Source organism: Protopterus annectens, chromosome 1.part0 (genome assembly GCF_019279795.1).
Source record: "Protopterus annectens isolate FY-2018-M chromosome 1.part0, PAN1.0, whole genome shotgun sequence".
NCBI lineage: Eukaryota > Metazoa > Chordata > Ceratodontiformes > Protopteridae > Protopterus > Protopterus annectens.
Window position 1 is genome coordinate 1,277,379,632 of NC_056725.1, and position 25,181 is coordinate 1,277,404,812.

A 25,181-nucleotide genomic window follows, 5' to 3' on the forward strand; every position below is an offset into this window, starting at 1 on the left:
GAGGTTATGTACTGTCTAGTAAAATAATGCTTCAGACAAATTCAGCATTGCACTCATTACTTGCATAGAGCCTTTACTGTGTTGACTATTATTATTTACTAAAGCTACAAATATAACAAATCAAGAAAATAAACTGGTTTTGTAGCAAAAACATCTGTAACACACAGTGTGACATATATTAACCCATATCTAGCAATCTCTATACATTACCTAATTCAGTTTTGATCTGTGCAGTTTATTTACACAGCATAGCAGTCTGGTGTATGATTTGTTATGTATGGGGCTTAATTTTTAAATTCTTATATTACCTTATCATTTAATTTTATGTATGTTTGCATGTATACATGTATACTGGTATGTATTTACTAGGTGTGTGTGTGTGTGTGTGTGTGTGTGTGTGTGTGTGTGTGTGTGTGTGTGTGTGTGTGTGTTTGTGTGTTCACTGAAATATGCAAAATAGGTGAGCTAATCTGAACCAAGCAAAATCATTTGTCTGAAAAAACTAGACAGTATTTATAACATGCATGTCTTAAATGCATAGTCAGCAGGTATTCAGTATAAATTAAAATATTATATGACACATGACTTTTATTCATTTTTAAGGCACCTTTTTATAGGGAAAAGCCTTATATCGCATGTAGGGCATTTTTCATTAAAGTGTAATTCTAACAGTTAAATCAGGTATTTACCAGTGACAGCTGTTCACCATATAAATTGCTAAAACTTTTTAAAGAATAGTTGTCTTTTTTTTATAAAATGTTACTGCCATAAGTTTCAGTAGTGTTTGATTTTTAAAGTATGATCATCTCATAAAAAATGTGCATCTGATGACTGAAAGGTGATTTTAAACAGCAAGTACAAAAACGTACTTTGGAATAGTATACAATAAAAGTGTAATACAAAAATAATAGGAAAGATATAACATGGAGGTCGAAAATGAATACGTGCAAGAACTTGGATCACAGGTGCACCTGGTTTATTAACGGGACACTAACACTGACACTTTGGGAGTTTCTGGTGGACAGTTATAATGACTCCCATGAAAATATTCCTCAGCTAATGGCATCAGCTATGAATGAGCACAGTACTGTGATACCACTGCATGCATGGCAGGGTCTGGATTAAGAAAGGAAACAATTCTCCTCATTAGAGAGATTGGTAGCAGGCAGGTCTTATCATAGGCAGAGCTGGGCCTGCATGGGTTGGGCAAGATGCTACAAAGAACCCTTGGAAAGATGAACCAGATGATAGATGGACAGGCAAAACATCTTGCATAGGAGACTTTTTTGCTGAATACATAAAACATAGTTGCCAAACTTAACCTGCTATCTTCATTAAATTTATTCAATGTTGAGTATATACTTATTAATGTTATGTATGTAATTTTCGTACATTAGCAATGATTCTCAGTGTGATGATGTGAGGTATTGCCAGCTATGCCAGGAGAAGTAGGGCAGTGGATGTGTAACATATATGCCAGCATGGCTAGCTGGAGTTTTGTAAAGAATTACATGTAATTTGTACATCAAACTGATTTGTCCAAGTGCTTGTGTTGAAAATGTATTTGTAAAGTTGCTTCTGTTAAAAAAGTACCAGCAGTGGGACCTGCTGGACAGAAAAAGAAGTATACCTGTATGTCAGACTATATGGTAAGTACTGAAATGAATATATTGTGACAGACAATACTGGAAGAGAAGAGGTTAATCTCAGTCCAGTTAACTTTGAAAAATAGCTTAAACTTAAATTACATAATTTAGGCCATAAAGATTTTATCTCACAGGTCTCAGTACAGCCAGAGAAAAATATCCTGTACTAGGAAGGTTTCTGTATTGTCGTTGGGGGTGAACTAATTGCTACTCTGGAAGGATGGAAGTTTGAAATTGCTTTATGACTTCCAAAAGCTGCAACAGATCTTAGAAAAACTTTATGTGTGTGTATTATTGACACATATGTGCTAGAGTCTGGTTCAGTTGTTCGTAAAGGGGTAGTATGGAAACTAGAATTCAGATGACCAAATGTGTGTGATATCATTCTGTAATCCAGAACTAACATGATGTTTTAATACCAGATGAGACTGAAGTCTCAGAGCAGTCTGTCTTTGTAACCTGACATGGAAGAATCTCTCACCCACTTCATCTTGCCTTGTTTTAGTAAGTAACCAGGGAATAGTCATTCTTTAGCTCAGTCAGGAAAATATAGTGAGATTAGTTGCATATTGTTTTTCTGTAACTATGTGACCTTGTCCACCTCTGTTATTTTTAATATTCCCTATGATTAAAACTTTGATGCTTTTTGTAAATATTTAGTATTTTCATGTTCTTTTATTTATTATTAAGTATATTTAAATTTTTCATTGAGGCTCATATTTTAGAGAATAGTTTAATCTTTGACAGTACTTATATTTATTTGGTGGCACTGTGGCCACTCCTGCGAGCCTTATCACATTGCTCAAACACTACCATTTGTATTAATATTAATTTCTCTCAGGATAATTGGGTACCCTTGTAAGAGCCTTAGAGCAGCTGGCTTTGGAGTGTCTGGTGGCAGTAACTACCATATAGTCTGGGCAAAGGGTAGCAGAGCAAGTACGTCTATGCCACCCTTTCCCATGTGTGTGTGTGTGTGTGTGTGTGTGTGTGTGTGTGTGTGTGTGTGTGTGTGTGTGTGTGTGTGTGTGCAAAGCAAATCTCAAAGCGTGTGTATGTCAGCTGCTTGGAGCAGGGACACAGATCACTGGTTTCATGACAGAGTGGTGGAGGATTTGGCTTGAACATTCAGCTGAGGACTCAACTCTACATCTGTGCCAATGGGACGTCTTACTGGGGGCCTGGAGAGAGAGAGGGAAACCCAGCCCCCAGACTGAGTGTGTTCCCTGTGCACTCTTAAGGGAAATTGTGTTTGATACAGAGAGCTGCATCTGAAAATACTATGTGTTTTGCTCCAAGTGAACATCTCTCCCTGTCAGTGGTGAAGATTCAGTCTCCTTGATTACTGGCCCAGAGGAGGGATGTCTCACCATGACTAACTGATGATAAGGCTATATCATCGGTTACCACCCCATTTTTTGTATTTTATTTATTTGTACATGTAAACATGTAAGCCCACTGAACAAAGGTGTCCCTTTTCTAAGGTGACCCAGGAGCACTTTGTGGTCAAGTGACTTACTCAAAGATATATAGTAGCAGGGTAGCACAGCCAGATCCAGCATAAGGTAACCTAGGCAGCTGCCTAGGGCCTGGTGCTGGCTGGGTAGCCTGGCCTGACCATACAAAAGAAAAAACACTCCAATATCTACCAAAGACCAGGACATTTTAAAAGTAGATCTTGCAGTGTCACTGCACATTTTCTTTCTTCCAAGGATCAGGTCTGCACTTTTAACTGAGCAGAAGAACTGAGTAGGAGATTTTGTATTGCTTAAACATGAATGAGATTTAGCCCAGTCAATTGGGAGATTTGAATTCAGAAGAGATTTACACTCCTTGAGTGAATGGACAATATTGTTTGTTTGTAGCACACATATTCTCCTCAGGAGAGATCAGAGCACTAGGAAAAAATTTTCAGGGCAAAGGCCAGGCTATCTCAAGTTTTTCATTGAGCAAAGTAGCAAATAGGAGAGATGTGTATGTTCTTTGCAGAACAAATGGACAGCACACGCTTGAAATAGCAAAGATAGTACAAGTACTCTGTGAGAATAGACTTGAAATAAGGTTTGAGTGTGTGTTTGTGTGCAAATGTGTGTGTGTGTGTGTGTGTGTGTGTGTGTGTGTGTGTGTGTGTGTGTGTGTGTGTGTGTGTGTGTGTGTGTGTATGTGTGTGTGTTTCTGTGTGCAAAATGTTCCAGTTAGAGAGCACTGTCCAGTTAAGTGACTTGCTCAGAGTTACACAGATTCAAATGGTGTACCTTGTACCTTAGCTACCAGAGGCAAAAATCCTTAGTCCTCCACAATAACAGTCAGAACTCCATTAACTTCTCTTTTTTATTTAGTAAATTACAAAGATTATATTAATGTCAGTGACTAGAGTTTCATACTTTTTGTGGCTCACAAAGTTTGTGTTGAGGGAAAACTTTTTGTTCTGTCAATCTTTTAAGTGATTTAGAGTAGTCAGCTCATATCTATCTCCATAATTTTTACAGAACATTTCTGATTTTGCCTCATATTTATTCCCTGTTCTTGAGTCACTAAACCAGATGCTATTTGGGGTCAACTAGAAATCATGGTCTTAGACTATATCAATGTATAATAGTCTTAGACTTTAGTTACCTTCTGCTAATATCTAGCTATATATGTGTGTGTGTGTATGTATATATATATATATATATATATATATATATATATATATATATATATATATATATATATATATATATCTAGGGTCCACTTCAAAATACTCACTTTTAAAATCCCTAAACTCAAAATACTGAGACCAAAATCTCTAAAACTCAAAATACTGAAACTCAAAATATTGAAAAAAACACAGTACAGCAACACAACTATATTGCAGCAGAACTACATACAGAAACATATTACTCTTCTGCAAGTATAGGCAGGGGGGTAGGCCCCCCTGCACCCCCCAAGTGCAATCTTGGAGTTGATATATTTAAGTAGCAGGGGGTACAGGGTGGATTGCCCCCCTGCTTATACTTGGAGAAGAGTAATATGGTTTGTGTTTTATTTGTTTCAGTATGTATTTGTGCTAGAATATAATAAGTGTTGGTATCCTGTGTGTTTTCAGTATTTTGAGTTTTCAGTATTTTGAGCTTTAGAGATTTTGGTCTCAGTATTTTGAGTTTAGGGATTTAGAAAGTCAGTATTTTGAAGTGGACCCACACACACATATATGTGTATATATATATATATATATATATATATATATATATATATATATATATATATGTGTGTGTGTGTGTGTGTGTGTGTAGGTATATATACTTTACATGGTCGACTTTTCAGAAAGTCGACTTTCATATGCCCGAGACCATATGATCGACTTTCGAAAAGCCGACCATGGGGAACCGCTATCTCCATACAGGGCGGAATGGGAAAATGTCCTTCTTCCACACTGTAGTGCGATCTTGGAGTTGGTATATTTAAGTTACAGGGGGTGTGGGGGTGGAATGGTATCTTCACATTCTCAGGGTGCCCTACAGGGGTCTGTTCTGAGTCCTTACTTATTTAATATATCCCTCAATAATTACTTTTTGAATATTGTGCTTTTAGTACATCTATACCAATGACTTAAAGATGGGGCAAAATATCTCTTCTCAAGATGATCTTAAAGTTCTTCAGAAGGTATTCAATGATTTAAGCTCTGGAGCCAAAACAAATTAAATGGTAATAAATGTGAATAAAACTAAATTCATATCCTTTTGTGCATTCAAGATCCATAGTAACCACAGTTACGATACAGTTAGTCTTCAAAGATCCTGAGGTACTTACTGATCAATGAAAAGTTAACTTTTCCCCCACCATGTCCAAAAATTAAGGAATATGGGTTCCAATATATTAGAAAGTATAAATTGATTCATTAAGGTAAGAAATGAAAATGTATTAATTTCAATGTTTCCATGCATTATCAGAACTAATCCTGAATATGGTTGCTTGTTTTTGGCACCGTAAAACAAAATATAGGAGTAGAGAACTAAAAACCTGTATCACAAATTTACTAAGAAAATTACTAGTGTACGGATAGTATCTTATAAAGCAGAAGTAAAACTTCAAACTTAAAAAGTTATTAAAGGTTATTGTATTTCTAACTTACAGGTGATCTAATACTTTGACCTAAAAGTGATCTAATAATGGTCTAATCAACAATGGCCACAGGAACTCTTGTTTTTAAAAGCAGCTCTTTTCTTTTTGAAAGCATAAGATTAAAATATTCTACTATACAAGGTAATCACAGACTTTTGAGGAGTTTCAGAAAGTCTACAGACATTACAGACTGAATTTGTAACAGAGTAGCTGAGCCATGGAACATACTTCCTCAAACATTTAAACATTGTAAAACACTAGAAATGTTTAAGCACCTATATGAGTCATGTGATGATATGAAATGAAGGGAGTTGTTGGGATGTTAAAATGGACTCTGTGCTATGCCTGTACTTCAGTCTTGATCTTGCTGTACTAAGCATGATTACAAATTAGTTTGAAACATAAAATAAATAAAACTATACAAACAATAACAGAAGAGTAAAATAAACATTTAAAGAACTAGTAACGAATGAAGCAGAGAAAAAACTATAGCAAATCAAATGTAAAAGAAGTCAAATAAGTATGTCTTTAGGGAGCTTTGAAAATATTTGATCATGACTGCCTCCTTCAGACACATTGGTAGGAAGTTTCAGATGTGTGGACTTTGAAAAGCAAAAACACGTATGCCGGAAGACTGAAGTAGTGCCTCCAAAAGAGCCAGCATCCGGTCATTGGCTGAGAGCAGTGAACAAGCTGACATGTAACAGGCCAAAAAGTCTCACAATCAGGGAGATCCAAATTCTGCAAGACCAGGTAAACCATGACCAGATTTTCAAAGATAATCCATTGATGAATCAGTAGCCAGTGAACAAGTTCATACAGGCCCAGTGTCTTGATGTGATAGTATTTTGATAGCCCTGTAAGTAACAGGGCTGTTGAGTTCTGAACTAGCTGCAAGAAAACCCTTGCTATAAATCTTTGTAGCAGTCTGGACTAGGGGAGAGGAGACCAAGGCATGTGCTACTGTAGAAAGATATGCAGAAGGAAAATGGTGTTAGTTTCATTTAGCAGAAGTTTCAGCTGTTTTGTCCAAGCTTCTGTGAATTCTGTCTCAAATGAAAAAATCAGGGAAGCAATGTCTGTACTTTAATATGTGTTAGGCAGTGTTTCTACTTGTAAAGAAATACTCAATGGGCAATGTATTAGTGTAAAAAAAGACTGCCAGCAAGAATGATACATTTTTTAAAATAGGCCAAGGATCTCAGAGATATTGCTGTACAGCAACATCAACCTGAAATTGATCTCAGTGATGCCTTTGAGGGTTAGATTATATAAATACCAGGATAGTTAGTTTCCACTAATAGGAAGGACAAAAACAAGTGCAAGCATACATTTGTAACTAAATGTTCAGCAGATTCTTATGACTTAATTAAAATACTTAACATGTGGCCTGGTATTGATTAGCAAAAAAGATGTATGGTTGGTGGTACATCCTGAACTATGCATCATTTACCAAAGAAACAGGGATTTGTGGGATATGATGATTAACACAAGGGTTTCTGCTATTGAAATAAAAGAAAATATACATAAAAATGCAGATTCTGCAAGCATGTAAGAAAGTTATCTTAGTTTAAGCATCTAGTTGCCAAGCATAATTTTTATTTTTGTCATTTTTTTATGTTGGTGCTGAAGCCATGGTATGTATAGCAAGATGGTGCATGTGGATGATTTTATACAGATAAAAGTATGAGCAAGGTTAGGGAATAAACTATGAAATATTTGCATGATATTAATATATTTAGAATGTTTATCCAAGAATAGTGCATTAGTCACAATAAACCAAACACAATGGTTAAATATATGAAGCCAGTAAATTGTACTGCTGTTTCTTGTTGTGTAATGTCTAACTGGAACTTTATATTTAATATGTATATATACTAATTATTTTGGTTTGAGAAAACACTGCATCATTGAAGAGTGTGAAATGTATACAGATTGAGGAAGCAGAACTACTTGCTTTTGTGCACTTCTGGGAATTTTATCAAAGACTATATTTTGCAGGACATCTTTCATTGTCATGTATACTGACAAATGTGCCATTTTAGCAAACCCAAGGAGCAAGCTTTACAGTGCACTATATATATATATATATATATATATATATATATATATATATATATATATATATAGGTGTAGGATATATGGCCAAAAATCCATTTGGGTGAAAATCTGTTACATATGGTCCAAATTGCTGAAAATCCATTTGGCTGAAAATCCATTTGGCTGAAAACACTAATGACAGTGTATATGTCCTGTTCCCCACTGTAGTGTGTTCTCGGAGTGAGAATATGAAAGTAGGGGGCTGTGAGGGGCAAAGCCCCCCACCTAATTAGGTTTAGAACTACTTCCTGATAGTATGAGTAGCAATTAGACAATATTAAATAATGACAGACATTACTAAACTGTACTGGGTGGGGGGCTATGCCCCCCACACCCCCCTACTTAATATTCTCACTCTGAGATCGCACTACAGTGGGGAACAGGGCATATACACTTTCATTAGTGTTTTCGGCCAAATGGATTTTCAGCGATTGGGACCCTATGCCAGAAAGTTTCGGCCAAATGGATTTTCGGCCATATATCCTAGACCCATATATATATATATATACATATATATATATACATATATATATATATATATATATATATATATATATATATATATATATATATATATATATATATATACATATACATGAGTCTACTTTACGTGGTCAACTTTTCAGAAAGTTGACTTTCCTGTGGTCGAGACCATATAATCAACTTTAGAAAGCCAGCTATGTAAAATAAACAGAAAACACACAACAAACACTTACTTTTCAAGTGTTACGTGTGTGTGTGTGTGTGTGTGTGTGTGTGTGTGTGTGTGTGTGTGTGTGTGTGTGTGTGCATGTGTGTGTGTATTATACTTGTATTTGTTGTCTGGATCATGGCTGAAGAAAGTCCTCCGGCCAGCACTCTATTAAACAAATAAATAATAATAGCAATACTAGTAATACTAGTAATACTAGTAATAATAGTAATAATAGTAGTAATAGTAATAATAGTAGTAATAGTAATAATAGTAATAATAGTAATAATAGTAGTAACAGTAATAATAGTAATGGCACTAATAATAGTACCTTCTGTACATGATGTATTTCATCTCTGTAAATGTAAACCCACATCAAGGGCTTGCTTTTAATCAGCAGGCCCAAATCTTGCAGGAAATATGTCCTAAAGGATTATTCTATTTATCCATTATTAAGATAAATACAAACTATTTGTATAAATACATAATAACTGAATGTTACTAAATATTTCCACTTAGTAAGACATTACTTTAATGTCTTATCTAAATTTATGCTAGTTTAGCACATACATTACTGTGAATGCTTTATGTTATTTAGTAGCAGATTGTTAAATGCAGTTAAATAAGTAGTGGGAGGTGTAACTTTAGATTGAAATATGTTAGTGCCCACAGATAATTGGTTTTCATTCTTTTTGTCTTCCATTCTTCTATTTACTTCTTAACATCACAATTTATACATTCTTAATTAAAAATGTTTTTGATTTACTTACCATATTTAAGTCTGTGTAATGCATAAGGGTTTCCTGAAGTCCATTATAAATAATTATAATAATTGGATGCACTAAATAACAGGCATAACTGATGCTTGCAAGTGGATTCCATATACTCCATGAAAGGAGCTGTTTAATAAAGCCTTGAAAAAGAAAAGAAAAAAGTGAGTAAAGTTTTCAGCTTTTCCTAACACTACTTTGTTGACTATTGTTTATTAGATGCAATATTTTTCATTTCCCTTTCCAATGTCAGTCTTGATTTTATTTTATTTTATTTTCAGGGTAGATCACTGATCCCACTGGACCCTTTTCAGTGCCAGCCCAGGGAAAAGACAATAGATACATAATATTATATCCAGAGCAAATGACAAAATGCACTATATACATATATCACATAAAAGTAAATATTCTAGCTGGCTTGAGGGTATAAAAGCAGTATATAAATGACATTATATACAGAGTGACTGAAAAAACACAGTGTATACATGCATTAAATATACAGTGGTATTAGACTTGGCATGCTGAAAGAACCACAATCAAAAGTAGGGTCAGAGGGAGATATGTAGACAGAAGAAGGGTATGAAGGGGTTAAATTATGTGACGAGACAGATAGCAGTTGCATTCTCCTAGAGTCTTGAACTACGCTTTTATTTGTGAATGGAAAATGGGGTAAGAGGAATGATTTTTAAGAAAAGAAGGGAGAGATTCCCAGAGTTTGGGACCAATGACTGAGAAAGCATGGTCTGTATAGCAAACCATAATTTGGGGGTTTGGAGGAGAGAACATGAGTAGTTAAGATGTCTTATGTATATTGGTGCATCTCTGAATAGTCTGGAAGCTAGTGGAGGAAATGTGTCATTCTTGATAAGTTTAAATAGTTGAGAGGTAAGTAGAAAGCACATTGCTTCACAGGTAGGCAGATCACATGTTCATTAGTTCTTCCAGTTATGTTCATTTCTTGGGGAGAGAGTGATGAATCTGCAAATGGGATTTTAAATGGACTGAATGGTGGGTATATTTCTTTTAGAAGCTGCAACCATTAGTGAGAGACAATTTAGCTGAGTAAATTTACCTATGGCATTTCTACAGGGTCTGAATAGAAAAGGAGAGATCCTATTAGTCCAGAATAGGAGAGAGTTGATTTTTTGTGTGTGTTGTCCATGCAGAGTTGTAAATTTAGGAAAATGTCAAACCAAACCTCTAAGTATTTGAATGAACTGACAATTTCAGTAGTGTTATTAAGATGATGAAGGATTTTTAGAGGCCTGGAGATAAAAGTAAGTGTTTGTCTTTTGCCAAAAAGAATTGTTTTTGTTTTGTAGAGGAGTTTGGCAGTAAATGTTTATCACTGACCCATTGAATAACAGCATGAAAATCATACCGATGTTTGAGTTCAAGAGAAGAGACAGAATGGCATCAGCATAAAGCTAATGTAGAGTGTAAAGTGGAGATACCAGAATAGATCCTTGAGGGACATCTTTCTGCAGAGGGACTTGTGTAGAGGTAGATGAATTAAAACTAACTGAGAAGTGTCAATTATACAAGTAGTTTTTGAACCAGATCAGTGAGTCATCACTGATACCTATTTCAGTGAGATGGTCTTGGAGAACTGACTAAGTAACAAGATCAAAGGCTGTGGTAAGGTGAAAAAATGCTCTAACAATTAGGCTTTTGTCCATTTCAAGAAGAATATTGTCCCTTTGTGTCCAGATAATTTCAGATGTACTGTGACAAGACCAAAAGTCATGCTGCCTTTGAGAGAGAGAAGGTGATACTGGTTGATATATTGAGTAAAGTGCAAATAAAGTAATTATTCAGAATCTTTCCTAAGGTAGGGAGAACAGAGTGGGCTGAAAGTCTGATGAATTTGAAAGATTTGATTTCTTAGGGAGAGGTTTTGCAATGGCATTCATCCGGATATTAGGCATAACATTAATAGTACCACACGGGTTGTAGATATGTGTACAGGTTGTTGATGATTCTAAGTTAGCAACATAATGATGATGATGATGATGATGCTGATGACAATGTCTGACTTATCAGAGAATGACATAATTACTGTGAAACAAAGGCTGATTATTTATATATGACAAGCTGACAAAAGACATGCTCTGTAATTGCACTCATTCGTTTTCATTCATTCCCTGATAACCTGCTTAATACAGATCAGATTTACAGGGAAGCTGGAGCTTCTTTCAACACTCACAGGGTACAAGGCAGAGAATATAATATTGAAGGGGGTGCACAAGAACTTAACAAATGTTGTCAGCTATACTCATTAAAGCCTAACACTGTACTTGTCACTTCCATGCACATCCTCTTTAACAGGATCTAATCCATAACATATATTTTAAAAAAGTGTGTACAACTAATACAATCCTAGGATTCATTAACATGCATGTACATGTCATGCTGAGCCTACACACTTTGTTAGTGTTAGCGCAATGAGCAGAGATGCTCATTAAATATACAAGATGCTAAGCAAGCCTACATGTTCAGCAGCAACTGTTCATGGCCAGAACATCTGTTAGTGGTCAACAACAGGTGCACAGAGGCTCAAGCACACAATATTAACAACATGCTGTATATACTGGCAACGTCAGTAAGTGAGCACGGGAAGACAGCACAATGCAAGGCAATGACAACTTGAATTACCTAATTAAGAGGCAGGGGAAGCCTGACAAGGAAAGCGCTGCTAGATATAAGCAGATTAATGTAAAAACAACATTAATTACAATAAATTTTAACTATACAAGTAATCATTTCCACTTAGAGACATATGTACATAATAAAAGTAAATGCTAACAAAGGATGTGAGAGGGACACAGCTGCAGGGTAACACAGGGAAGTAAATATGATATACGAAAAATTTATTTAAAGTGCAGATTGAGATAACAGTTACTAAGGAAAGCAGATACATTAAGGGATATTTCATATACAACAGGTAATGCACATCAGTTGTGTAGCCAGAAAGTTATGTGTTGTAACAAGCATTATGCTTCAGTCCCCACCTATAATAATAAAACAATTTAGGGTTGTAATAGGTCTTGTAAAATGGGGGGGGTATTTGTGAGGTAATATAGTTTGTGGGCTGTGGAGAGTTGAGTGGTAAGAAGTAAGTGAGGCAGCTCAAGCCAGTTGAGCTGTTTGAGTGAAAGACAGTGGTGGGCTCTATTAGAGGCACCTGTGGCAAATTTGGCAATCTTGTAGCAAGATGCCATTTTGCTTTGTTCGCTGTGGCAAAGATTAGTCAGGATTGGGGAGGCATACAGTAGGGTGGATAATAGGTGGGTTCTTGCAATAGTGGCTTTGGTATAATTGGTCATGAATTGCTTATTCATATACAAGTTATCTAGCTTTTTGTGAACTTTTTTGATTGTTTGGGCTATGTGTATATCAAATTTGAGTTTGTTATTGATTACTACTCCTAGGAGTTTAGTGTGTGCTGTTGGGGTGATTGAGGTATTGTCCCTGGAGTTGATGATGAAGTCATTATTCAGTGCGGGGGATCTATCTGGGCTGAAGAGAATTAGTTTTGATTTTTGGGATTGAGTAAAAGTTTTATGGTAGAAAACCATGCTTCAGCCAGAGTGAAGTTGTGTTGTGTAATTGTTTGTAGCTTGCTTAGGGTAGGGGCAGCGCAAATTATAGTAGTGTCGTCAGCATATTGCACCATAGAGGCAGAAGGAGAGGAAGCAGCTATCTGATTTGTAAATATGGATAATAGTAAGGGACCAAGAATGGAGCCTTGAGGAACTCCAACAGATACAGGTAGAAGGGAGGATAGTTGGTCCTGCCATAGAACTGCTTACTGTTGGCCTGATAAATAGCTGATGAACCATGATATAGTCAGGGAGTTTAGGTTGAGGGTAGATAGAATTTTGAGAAGCATACTGTGGTTGACCATGTCAATGGCCTTGGATAAGTCTAAGAAAAAAGAGGATACAAAAATCCTGTTGTTTCTGTGGGTGCTGATTATGTTGGTATAGGATAATAGGGCTGTTGTGGTACTATGGGAGGATGAAACCCATGTTGTGATGCTGATATAAGGCTATTTTCTAGAAAGTATTGCATTAGTTGTGTATCTACTACTCTTTCAAGTATTTTTGATAGGGGTGATAAAATTGCAATTGGACAGTAGTTGGCGAGCTCAAGGGAGTTTCCACCTTTGTGGAGTGGAATAATATGAGATATTTTCCAGAGGTTAGTTACTTTAGATTTAGATATGGATCTGTTAATGAAGGTATGGTATCGGCTGATAGTTGAAGGAAATCGGCGGGAAGTTTATCAGCAGCCAGTGTGGTAGGTTTCAATTTCTTGAGTTTAGTAATGAGTTATGTGGGTGCTGGAGAGAAGAAGCTAGGGGAAGGTTGTTGTGTAATAGGGGTAGTAGAAGTTGGTGAAGGAGTGGGAATGGTGGTGCTATTTAGGGTGTTGGATAAGGCTAGGACTGTATCGGTGAAGAATGACATGCAGAAGCATTGAGAATCATTAAATTGAATTTTGCACTCACTTTAATTGACTAAACAAATGGTCAACAACTCCAATCACAAAAGGAAAATGAATATCCCCTTTTGGACTTGGTCAGCTAAAAAACAGAAAAAACAAACAAACAGTAATAATAGACTCCCTTTGTCTAATAGTGACACTGCTGAAGAAAAGGTTTTTCTTAAGGTAATGAGCAAGGTTGGATTTTGGGGCAGGGTAGAACTTGCATGCATGAGAAAGGATGGGCAAAACAGCCTTTTCTTTCTCTACCCTTTATAATTCTTAAATGCGACATGCCAGCTTATTTAACTCAGCTAAAGCAAAAACCCTAGCAGGCAGCCAAATAAACCTCAACAAGCAAAAGTGAATCCAATAAAACAGAAAAGAAAAAGCTAGGAGTCCAACCATAAAACACTTTAATGATGAAGCTCACACACACACACACACGCGCCACACACACACACACACACACACACACACACACACACACACACACACACACATGCACAGATTCCAGCGCGCATGCACGCACACACAAACACACCTGTAATGGTTGGTACTTGATTTGCTTGCTTTCTTCCTTTCTGCGGCTTGTTAAGTACCCCTAAGCTAAGATCACAAAACAAAGGAAACCCCCATATCAGGACTGCTGCTGAAAATGAAGAAGACATTTCACCTTCCATTCACTGTGAGTGTGCCACACTGATGCTGCTACTCCTGATGTGTCAGTTAAATCTTGTGCCAACTTCCTGGAGGTCTCTCATTCATAGGTTCAGATGTGAATACTAGACTAACTGCCATGTAGGGCTATTTTAAGCCTAGCCAATAACCCACAGTTAGAATTAAACCCCACACTTTGTGACTTTGAGGTAAAGGCTTTAACCATAATGCAAAACCTACCTCTCACTTTACATACCAATTCCATTCTCAATGGCTCAGAGCATTCACCAGTTAAAGATAGACTACAGCCAGCATGCTGAGCAGAAAATCATCAATAGCTATGGGACAAAAAAAATTTACTTTTTTAGTGTTGCAAGACTTGACATCCAGCTAGCACCAGATCCTAAGCAGTTGCCTAGGTCACTGTACTGGATCAATTCCTGACCCTAATGCATATCCACTCCCACTGGGAATCCCACTGTGTGTCGTTGAGTCCTTGTACATAGTCTGTACTAATTCTACCAAAGTTTTTGGGGCTTCAAACCTTTACAGTACTACACAAAGCATATTTTTTTACCTTATCATATGGTTCCACTGAGTGAAGGAATGCCTGGTTGGACTTTTTCCCCTACATCATCTTCTTCTTCACTGTCTTTCTCACTGCAAATGTCAGATCAATTGTACTTGCATCCTGATCTAAATCTGAGCTATTTATCACCCCTATTAGGTTCTGCTATTCTGTATCTGTGTTTATGTGTCACCATCTGCAGCCCTTTCATGCAATGTGACAGGAGATTAATACTACTTTACTGTATGCACAACTGTGAATATCCCTTTTGTTTGTGTACACTCACTGACACTAGAATTCTTTTTCTCCAGTCATCTGGGATAAGCCTTTCTGCCCATACCATGCTAAGTTCCCTCAGAAGCCGTTTCTCCCCTAATGACCACAACATCTTGATCATATCTGCTGTGACTTCATCTAATCCTGCTGCTTTCCTGACTTCATTTTTTCCTAGTACACTTTGTACTTTCACGAGTGGGTTCTTCTTCCTCTTTCATCATGACTGTACATGTGGCTTCACAGCTTCTGTTGAGTTTTATTCATCCAGAAGCTTCTTGAAGTACCCCTTCCATTTGCTCTTAATGTCATCTGGAGCATTTTTTAAACATCTTTATTAAATTGCAACTAGAATAGTATCACAGGTTCACATACATTAATATAAAAGAAAACAAACCATAATAACATTTTTTGCCCAGTAAACATTTCCTTTTTCACAGTTAGCATTCACTTCAACATTTAACAAACTTCTTTTCTTCCCATAAACATCGCTGCTTCTCCTGAACACTATTCTGCATGTCCTGCTCCCACACATCCTGTTTACTTCTATGTAAGTTGCTCTTTCCTTTTTCTAAGGATTCCAGTCCCAGTTCCTTCATCTCCTTTGCTTTAGTACTTCAGTAACATTTGGTTTATATTTTGATTTATTTTTTAGTAATTGCTTTTTTGGCAGCCAGTAGCATTAAAGCTAGTAAGGCTTTATTAAATCTAGGCAAGTCAGAGTCCGTCACTGCTCAAAAGAATAATTTCTTAGTTGGAACCATTTGCTCCCCAGTTCTCCTGACAAATGACTCTGTAGGAAATTTTAATAAGCCAACTCACTGCATTCTGGACTATTGAACAGATTATTGCTGCCATCCCTCATGAATGGTGTCTGTTGACTATCCTCTTTACCTTTCTGTCTGTTCCTTACAACCTGATAGAGCTTCATTGTGCCTTCTACTGAGTCACTTTTTCCGGATGGTGGTAGAGCTTCTCTGACACATCGGGGTTTTTTTTGCATTGGGACTGATTTCTTAGCTTCTTTGTTAACTAGCCAGTATTCCTTCTGAGACTGTTCCATCTCTTCCATCTCCTGCTTGTCCTGCACTTATTATTTTTCTTCTGATAACTAGGATTTTGCGTTCCACCACCAACATTCCTTATGTACTTAATTTCCCTACCTGGTTCGGCCACATATCTGTTCTTTTATGTTCATACATGTCACTTTGAGGCTCTGCAATTCTTCTTCATCTCTATTTATTTCCTCTTCATCCTGAGGTTGTAGGGTCCTGAATTTTTTTTTTTTTTTTTTTGCTTTCACTCCAGTCAACTTCCAGTTCATCAGCCTAGTCTCTGTTGACCTTAGATGCTTCAATGATCACAGCTGCAGATAATTGTGGCCACAGATGGTTTATGCTGGGGTCCTACCTTTCATTAGAAATGATTTGGAAAAATCTGATTTGACATCACAACCCTTTCTTTAATAGGACAGTTTACTGGAGTTGCATACTAACTACTCTTGTATGTGATCTTATCACTGCTTTTCTTGGTGGGCCATGTGTTGGTCATAGTCATTTGCCAGACAGAAGTCTACAATGGCTTCTCTTCATTATTCCTGTTGGCCCACCCATTTGCAGACAGGTAATCCTCATAACCTGTTCTATCTGTCCTGATGAGCATTCAGGTCCCCCATTATCAAGACCATGTAATTTTGTCCTACTTTATAAAAGAAGTCCTGCAACTGCTGTGTGAATGCCCTCTTTTATTCACTATCCCAGCCTTGTTGTGGAGCACAGGCCGAGATCATGATGACTGCCTTATATCTGCACTGGTGCAGTGAGTCTGCCACTGATAGTGATGGCATTCCTCTCTGTCTTTAGATGATCCTGTCTCACCTCAAGTCAAACACGATTTCTCGTCTGTCCTCACCCTCAGTAGTATGCTTTGGATCCTAGACCAGAAGACTTCACTGTACTGCCTTCTGCCCTGTCTCCTGTGTACATAAAATATCCAGTCTCCTCCTTAGCATTATGTCATCCAGTTCCAAGCTGCATCCTGTCCCTGAATTTATATTCAGTATAGTAATCCTTAGTTCATTTTGGCAAGTTGATTGCATTTATATCCAAATTTTGTACAATCCCAGATAACCCAGTCTGCTGAACATTTAGACACTACCAGGCAGTAGCTTACTGATCTAGGCATTCTGGGCTTTATGGTGGGCACACTCTGATAAATAGTGGCAAGTAGACCCATCACATAATTAGCATGGGTCCTTGGCACAAGTTAGAGTAGGTCGGTCCTCAACCACCTTAGCATCAACAAATATCCATGCCCCTTTTTGGTGACAAATCATCTACTACCAATTTTATTTCACCAACTGGTTATCCTTGATGCCAAACAAAGTCTGTGTTCTGTGTTCTCCTGTGTAGTGGATACTGTTCACCACTGATGATTCCTAAACAATTTGTTCCAAATGACTGTTTACATAGAGTCTGTACTACTGTCCATGATTCTGTACATTTCTTGTGCTTCGCATTCAGTGTTACTCGATCTCATGGACTAAGCAGACTAATTAAACCTGTTATCTAACAATGCTTAAGGCCCACAGATTCAACTGCGGAGTGCACTGAAATAATTCCCAGTATTCTTGATGAATGTCCATTATTTCAGTGGATCTATCTGGGCTGAAGAGATTTAAGGGTTTAAATTTAGAAACAACGTAATGCCTATACTTCTCTAGAATTCCACAGTAGTTGGCATTAATACAGTATAAAACAACATGAAGCCATCAGGGTATATGTAGCAGAACAGAACAACACAGAACCAAACCGTTTGAGACCCTGGTACAATTGTTTTTGCAGTTAGGCAGAGCTCATGGATCCTAGGCTAGCAGTAATAGAATAACTACCTGTAGCAGGGACTACACGGATCTCCCTTAAAAGTTCTCCCTAGGCTAGCGATCATTCAGTAGTACTGTAGAGCATAAAGACTCAACTAGTCTCCCTAAAAATGGTCTGGAGCATACAGCCTGCACTTGAATCCCTTAAAACAGTCACGGACATACAGAATAGCCTATTTTCCCTTGAAAACATCCTGGAACAGCCAGCAAATAATTTAACAGGCCAGAGTACTACCTGGTATGCAGGCTAGACTGACAATGTTATTGCAAGTAGGATGGTTGCTTAATGTAAGGCTTCCTACGTGACTTCAAACCCTCCCTTTACAAACAATCCCAGTGACTGGGCCCCTACTAGCTTGTGATGGAGAAAATAGTAGAATTGCAACACAGAGCCTGCGCACCAAGCATATATTTAAGGGTGAGGTTCAGTAGAATGTAGACTGTGAGCTTTAACAGTCAACTAAGTTGTCACAGTTACGGATGATTGCATAAATAAAACTATTCCTGCATAGGTAAAGACTATTCCTATCTCTAGTTCCTATCTCTAGTTCAAGTGCTTAACTCGCCTACATCCTCATGAGACTAAGACAGACATAAGATGTGAAAGCCAGCTGTTATCTGAACAATGCTGTAACAGGACGCCACAGGATTCAGAGCATGGCAGGAGTGCACTGAACATACGAGTCCTTTCCCCAGGTGATTCTTGATACTACAGATAGATCCAGACTGAGGAATAGTTTACAGTGTCATTAATAGAGCAATATATGCTCTAAAAGAGAGCCAATATCGGATAGCTGGAGGTGAGCCAGTTTCAGGTATATCTTGAGGTATATCTTTAATACTCCATAAAGTCCTGACTTTCCTGAGGCATCTATTTTAAAGTCATCATCATAAAGTCCCAACTCACTGAATCAAGTGCCTTGTGAATGTTCAACATTCTTTCTCCTTTAATATTTTTCTCTTTATCTCTCTCATACCAAATCATAAATTTTAGCAATAATCTTGGTGGATGATGTCACCTTCACTAAGACCATTTGTGATTCTCCCACTAATCTTGGTAACAGAATATCCATCATACCCCCTACACCCCTCACACCCCCTGCTAATTATATAAATCAACACCAAGACTGCACAATATCAGGGAAATACTGTGCAATCTCGCACACCTGTCAACCATCTGTTTAATCAACAAAATTTTGTAGACTAAACGGATGTCGACCAATGATAGACTCAGCAGTATTAATTGTATCCATATATATGTTTTATATATATATATATATATATATATATCTATGGACACACATGCACAGATTCCCGTGCGCCTGCACACACACACACACACACACACACACACACACACACACACACACACACACATGCACAGATTCCAGCGCGCATGCACGCACACACAAACACACCTGTAATGGTTGGTACTTGATCTGCTTGCTTTCTTCCTTTCTGCGGCTTGTTAAGTACCCCTAAGCTAAGATCACAAAACAAAGGAAACCCCCATATCAGGACTGCTGCTGAAAATGAAGGAGAAGACATTTCACCTTCCATTCACTGTGAGTGTGCCACACTGATGCTGCTACTCCTGATGTGTCAGTTAAATCTTGTGCCAACTTCCTGGAGGTCTCTCATTCATAGGTTCAGATGTGAATACTAGACTAACTGCCATGTAGGGCTATTTTAAGCCTAGCCAATAACCCACAGTTAGAATTAAACCCCACACTTTGTGACTTTGAGGTAAAGGCTTTAACCATAATGCAAAACCTACCTCTCACTTTACATACCAATTCCATTCTCAATGGCTCAGAGCATTCACCAGTTAAAGAGAGACTACAGCCAGCATGCTGAGCAGAAAATCATCAATAGCTATGGGACAAAAAAAATTTACTTTTTTAGTGTTGCAAGACTTGACCTCCAGCTAGCACCAGATCCTAAGCAGTTGCCTAGGTCACTGTACTGGATCAATTCCTGACCCTAATGCATATCCACTCCCACTGGGAATCCCATTGTGTGTCGTTGAGTCCTTGTACATCGTTTGTACTAATTCTACAAAAGTTTTTGGGGCTTCATACCTTTACAGTACTGCACAAAGCATCTTTTTTGACCTTATCATATGGTTCCACTGAATGAAGGAATGCCTGGTTGGACTTTTTCCCCTTCATCATCTTCTTCTTCACTGTCTTTCTCACTGCAAATGTCAGGTCAATTGTACTTGCATCCTGATCTAAATCTGAGCTATTTATCACCCCTCTTAGGTTCTACTAGTCTGTATCTGTGTTTATGTGTCACCATCTGCAGCCCTTTCATGCAATGTGACAGGAGATTAATACTACTTTACTGTATGCACAGCTGTGAATATCCCTTTTGTTTGTGTACACTGACACTAGAATGCTTTTTCTCCAGTCATCTGGGATAAGCCTTTCTGCCCATACCATGCTAAGTTCCCTCAGAAGCCGTTTCTCCCCTAATGACCACAATATCTTGATCATATCTGCTGTGACTTCATCTAATCCTGCTGCTTTCCTGACTTCATTTTTTCCTAGTACACTTTGTACTTTCAAGAGTGGGTTCTTCTTCCTCTTTCATCATGACTGTACATGTGGCTTCACAGCTTCTGTTGAGTTTTATTCATCCAGAAGCTTCTTGAAGTACCCCTTCCATTTGCTCTTAATGTCATCTGGAGCATTTTTTAAACATCTTTATTAAATTGCAATTAGAATAGTATCACAGGTTCACATACATTAATATATAAGAAAACAAACCATAATAACATTTTTTGCCCAGTAAACATTTCCTTTTTCACAGTTAGCATTCACTTCAACATTTAACAAACTTCTTTTCTTCCCATAAACATCGCTGCTTCTCCTGAACATTATTCTGCGTGTCCTGCTCCCACACATCCTGTTTACTTCTATGTAAGTTGCTCTTTCCTTTTTCTAAGGATTCCAGTCCCAGTTCCTTTATCTCCTTTGCTTTAGTACTTCAGTAACATTTGGTTTATATTTTGATTTATTTTTTAGTAATTGCTTTTTTGGCAGCCAGTAGCATTAAAGCTAGTAAGGCTTTATTAAATCTAGGCAAGTCAGAGTCCGTCACTGCTCAAAAGAATAATTTCATAGTTGGAACCATTTGCTCCCCAGTTCTCCTGACAAATGACTCTGTAGGAAATTTTAATAAGCCAACTCACTGCATTCTGGACTATTGAACAGATTATTGCTGCCATCCCTCATGAATGGTGTCTGTTGACTATCCTCTTTACCTTTCTGTCTGTTCCTTACAACCTGATAGAGCTTCATTGTGCCTTCTACTGAGTCACTTTTTCCGGATGGTGGTAGAGCTTCTCTGACACATCGGGGTTTTTTTTGCATTGGGACTGATTTCTTAGCTTCTTTGTTAACTAGCCAGTATTCCTTCTGAGACTGTTCCATCTCTTCCATCTCCTGCTTGTCCTGCACTTATTATTTTTCTTCTGATAACTAGGATTTTGCGTTCCACCACCAACATTCCTTATGTACTTAATTTCCCTACCTGGTTCGGCCACATATCTGTTCTTTTATGTTCATACATGTCACTTTGAGGCTCTGCAATTCTTCTTCATCTCTATTTATTTCCTCTTCATCCTGAGGTTGTAGGGTCCTGAATTTTTTTTTTTTTTTTTTTGCTTTCACTCCAGTCAACTTCCAGTTCATCAGCCTAGTCTCTGTTGACCTTAGATGCTTCAATGATCACAGCTGCAGATAATTGTGGCCACAGATGGTTTATGCTGGGGTCCTACCTTTCATTAGAAATGATTTGGAAAAATCTGATTTGACATCACAACCCTTTCTTTAATAGGACAGTTTACTGGAGTTGCATACTAACTACTCTTGTATGTGATCTTATCACTGCTTTTCTTGGTGGGCCATGTGTTGGTCATAGTCATTTGCCAGACAGAAGTCTACAATGGCTTCTCTTCATTATTCCTGTTGGCCCACCCATTTGCAGACAGGTAATCCTCATAACCTGTTCTATCTGTCCTGATGAGCATTCAGGTCCCCCATTATCAAGACCATGTAATTTTGTCCTACTTTATAAAAGAAGTCCTGCAACTGCTGTGTGAATGCCCTCTTTTATTCACTATCCCAGCCTTGTTGTGGAGCACAGGCCGAGATCATGATGACTGCCTTATATCTGCACTGGTGCAGTGAGTCTGCCACTGATAGTGATGGCATTCCTCTCTGTCTTTAGATGATCCTGTCTCACCTCAAGTCAAACACGATTTCGTCTGTCCTCACCCTCAGTAGTATGCTTTGGATCCTAGACCAGAAGACTTCACTGTACTGCCTTCTGCCCTGTCTCCTGTGTACATAAAATATCCAGTCTCCTCCTTAGCATTATGTCATCCAGTTCCAAGCTGCATCCTGTCCCTGAATTTATATTCAGTATAGTAATCCTTAGTTCATTTTGGCAAGTTGATTGCATTTATATCCAAATTTTGTACAATCCCAGATAACCCAGTCTGCTGAACATTTAGACACTACCAGGCAGTAGCTTACTGATCTAGGCATTCTGGGCTTTATGGTGGGCACACTCTGATAAATAGTGGCAAGTAGACCCATCACATAATTAGCATGGGTCCTTGGCACAAGTTAGAGTAGGTCGGTCCTCAACCACCTTAGCATCAACAAATATCCATGCCCCTTTTTTGGTGACAAATCATCTACTACCAATTTTATTTCACCAACTGGTTATCCTTGATGCCAAACAAAGTCTGTGTTCTGTGTTCTCCTGTGTAGTGGATACTGTTCACCACTGATGATTCCTAAACAATTTGTTCCAAATGACTGTTTACATAGAGTCTGTACTACTGTCCATGATTCTGTACATTTCTGGGTGCATTCTTCTGTCACACTTGTGAATTTCATCTGGGAGGACTGCATTTGAAACCAGTACCTTCTATATTTCTTACATCTGTAGTATCATTTTAAATGCCTATTTGCTCTTCCACACCATTTTATACCCCTTTTGTTAGAGGACATCTAAAATAATACCCCATTTTGTCAAAATTCGCACTTTAAAGTCCAAACTCTCATTTTTAATTGGTGTGACTTGGTGAGTAAATCTGTTTGTAATCACTTGATCCTCAATAATTGCCCACAACTATGATATTTTCTTCCTATTATCATTTGAAATTACCGTGTCCAAGACTAATACATTTAATGCAGGTTTGAGTATAAATTGCCTGAATCCTACTATGTGTAGGGCATAAAAAATGCTCTTGCTCTTTCATATGCCTGATGTCAGAGTGCTCCAGCCTACATCTGGAACATTTAGATCCCCAGTCAATAATACATGTCAAGCTCTGCTGTTCCAAGTACTGTAAACGTCTTACATTTTGCTGCCCATAAGAAAAAAATTTCAATTTGTGCTATCTTTTTCAGTCTGTCATGTGACACAGAGCACTTCCTGTACTTGTTCATTCTGTACTCATTTATTTTTATCTCACCTTGATTAATTTCATGTTATTGAAGCAGTCGATGATGAAATGTTACCTGGCGCTTAAGAACCTGTATTTTTGTGAGGAACTGCAACCAACATACATCCCATATTTTAGATGCTATAAATTAATCTATCTATATCTGTCATACATCTCTCTCTCTCTCTCTCTCTCTATATATATATATATATATATATACATATATATATATATATATATATATATATATATATATATATATATATACAGAGAGAGCTAGATAGATAGATAGCTATAGATAGATAGCTATAGATATACTCTGTTATAAGACTGTTATAATTTATGAAGTAATTATTGTATGATAAATTTGATTTGAAATACTTAATCAACCCGGCCAAAATATCCTGTGGTTAAGCAATAATTATCTACAATAATATTTTTGATCAGATGCATTATTTTTATCCTTTAGTTAGTAATCCAGATGTTTTGCTGAGAATTGTATTTATGTTTTTCTTAACTATCTGCAAAGTAGTTTTTATCAGATCTCTGAGTTCATTTAGTGAAACGTATTCTTCCAAACAAGCATTTGCACTGTGCCACTTGTTCACCCATCCTTGAAATATTTACAATAAAAAAATTATATGCAACTGATAAAAATGTCCCAGCTATTATGTATGCATGTGCTTAGGTGAGCTGTATCAGACTCCCTCTTATTTTCAAAAGTATTTTTCTTTACCTCCATATCCTTCTTCGCAGGCTACAATAATCCAAGCCACTGCTCCTGCCCACAGGGACCTATGCAATGCCTGGTAAACAGCAGCTGTGACAGAATAGGATTCAGGGGAGTCGTTCAAGCAGTAGGCCAATGTTATTATGACAGCCATAATCACAAAGCAGCAAGACCAGCCAGCACAAGCCCATATCTGAAAAAACAGTAGTCATAAAGACACTTAATATTCAGTAACAGATCTCTCTCTCGCATATAATGTATCAGACAAGTAAACTAATATAATTTATTACAGTCTTTAACAAGCAAAATAACATTGTCACATATTTCATTTCTTAACAATAATCATTCTCTAACTTGCTAAAACATGATGTGCCATGGTGAACAAATGCACATAATTCTGAGATTTTACACCAGTGCAAAGGCATTTTAAATACATGTTTACTACACCTCAAATGCCAGGTAACATGCATGCACCCTTTCATGGTATTCAAGCTTTTTATAGTGGATAGGGATTGTTCACATTCATTAGCAAAAAGAAGTGCCATTCCTTTATTTCAGTTAAAGCATTATTAAGATGCTTATTAAGCCTGCTACAAAAAAAAACATGTTAAGGTTCAGGCATAAGTAAATCCTCAGTGATACATAAATTAAAAACAGTATTAAAAGCATGTAAAGTAGAAGAAAATGCTACAGTAAAGATGTGAGCTTTAAGGAACCACTTAAAGCTGACCAGAGAAAACAGCTGATATACCCAATGGGGTGTGAAGTACTTCATATTTGGAATATAATAAGGAAATAACTAAAAT

General features: G+C 37.4%; 1 protein-coding gene across 1 annotated transcript in view; it reads right to left on the reverse strand.

Annotated features, from left to right (window-relative positions):
- The window catches only part of LOC122801053 (O-acyltransferase like protein-like), a 676,941-nt gene that overhangs the window by 65,685 nt on the left and 586,075 nt on the right, over positions 1–25,181 (reverse strand). The window contains exons 11-12 of the mRNA XM_044070575.1: positions 24,382–24,568; positions 9,312–9,454 (exon numbers count right to left, since the gene is read on the reverse strand). Of these exons, the coding sequence (XP_043926510.1) occupies positions 9,312–9,454; positions 24,382–24,568 (330 nt within the window). The remainder of the gene's footprint in view (positions 1–9,311; positions 9,455–24,381; positions 24,569–25,181) is intronic.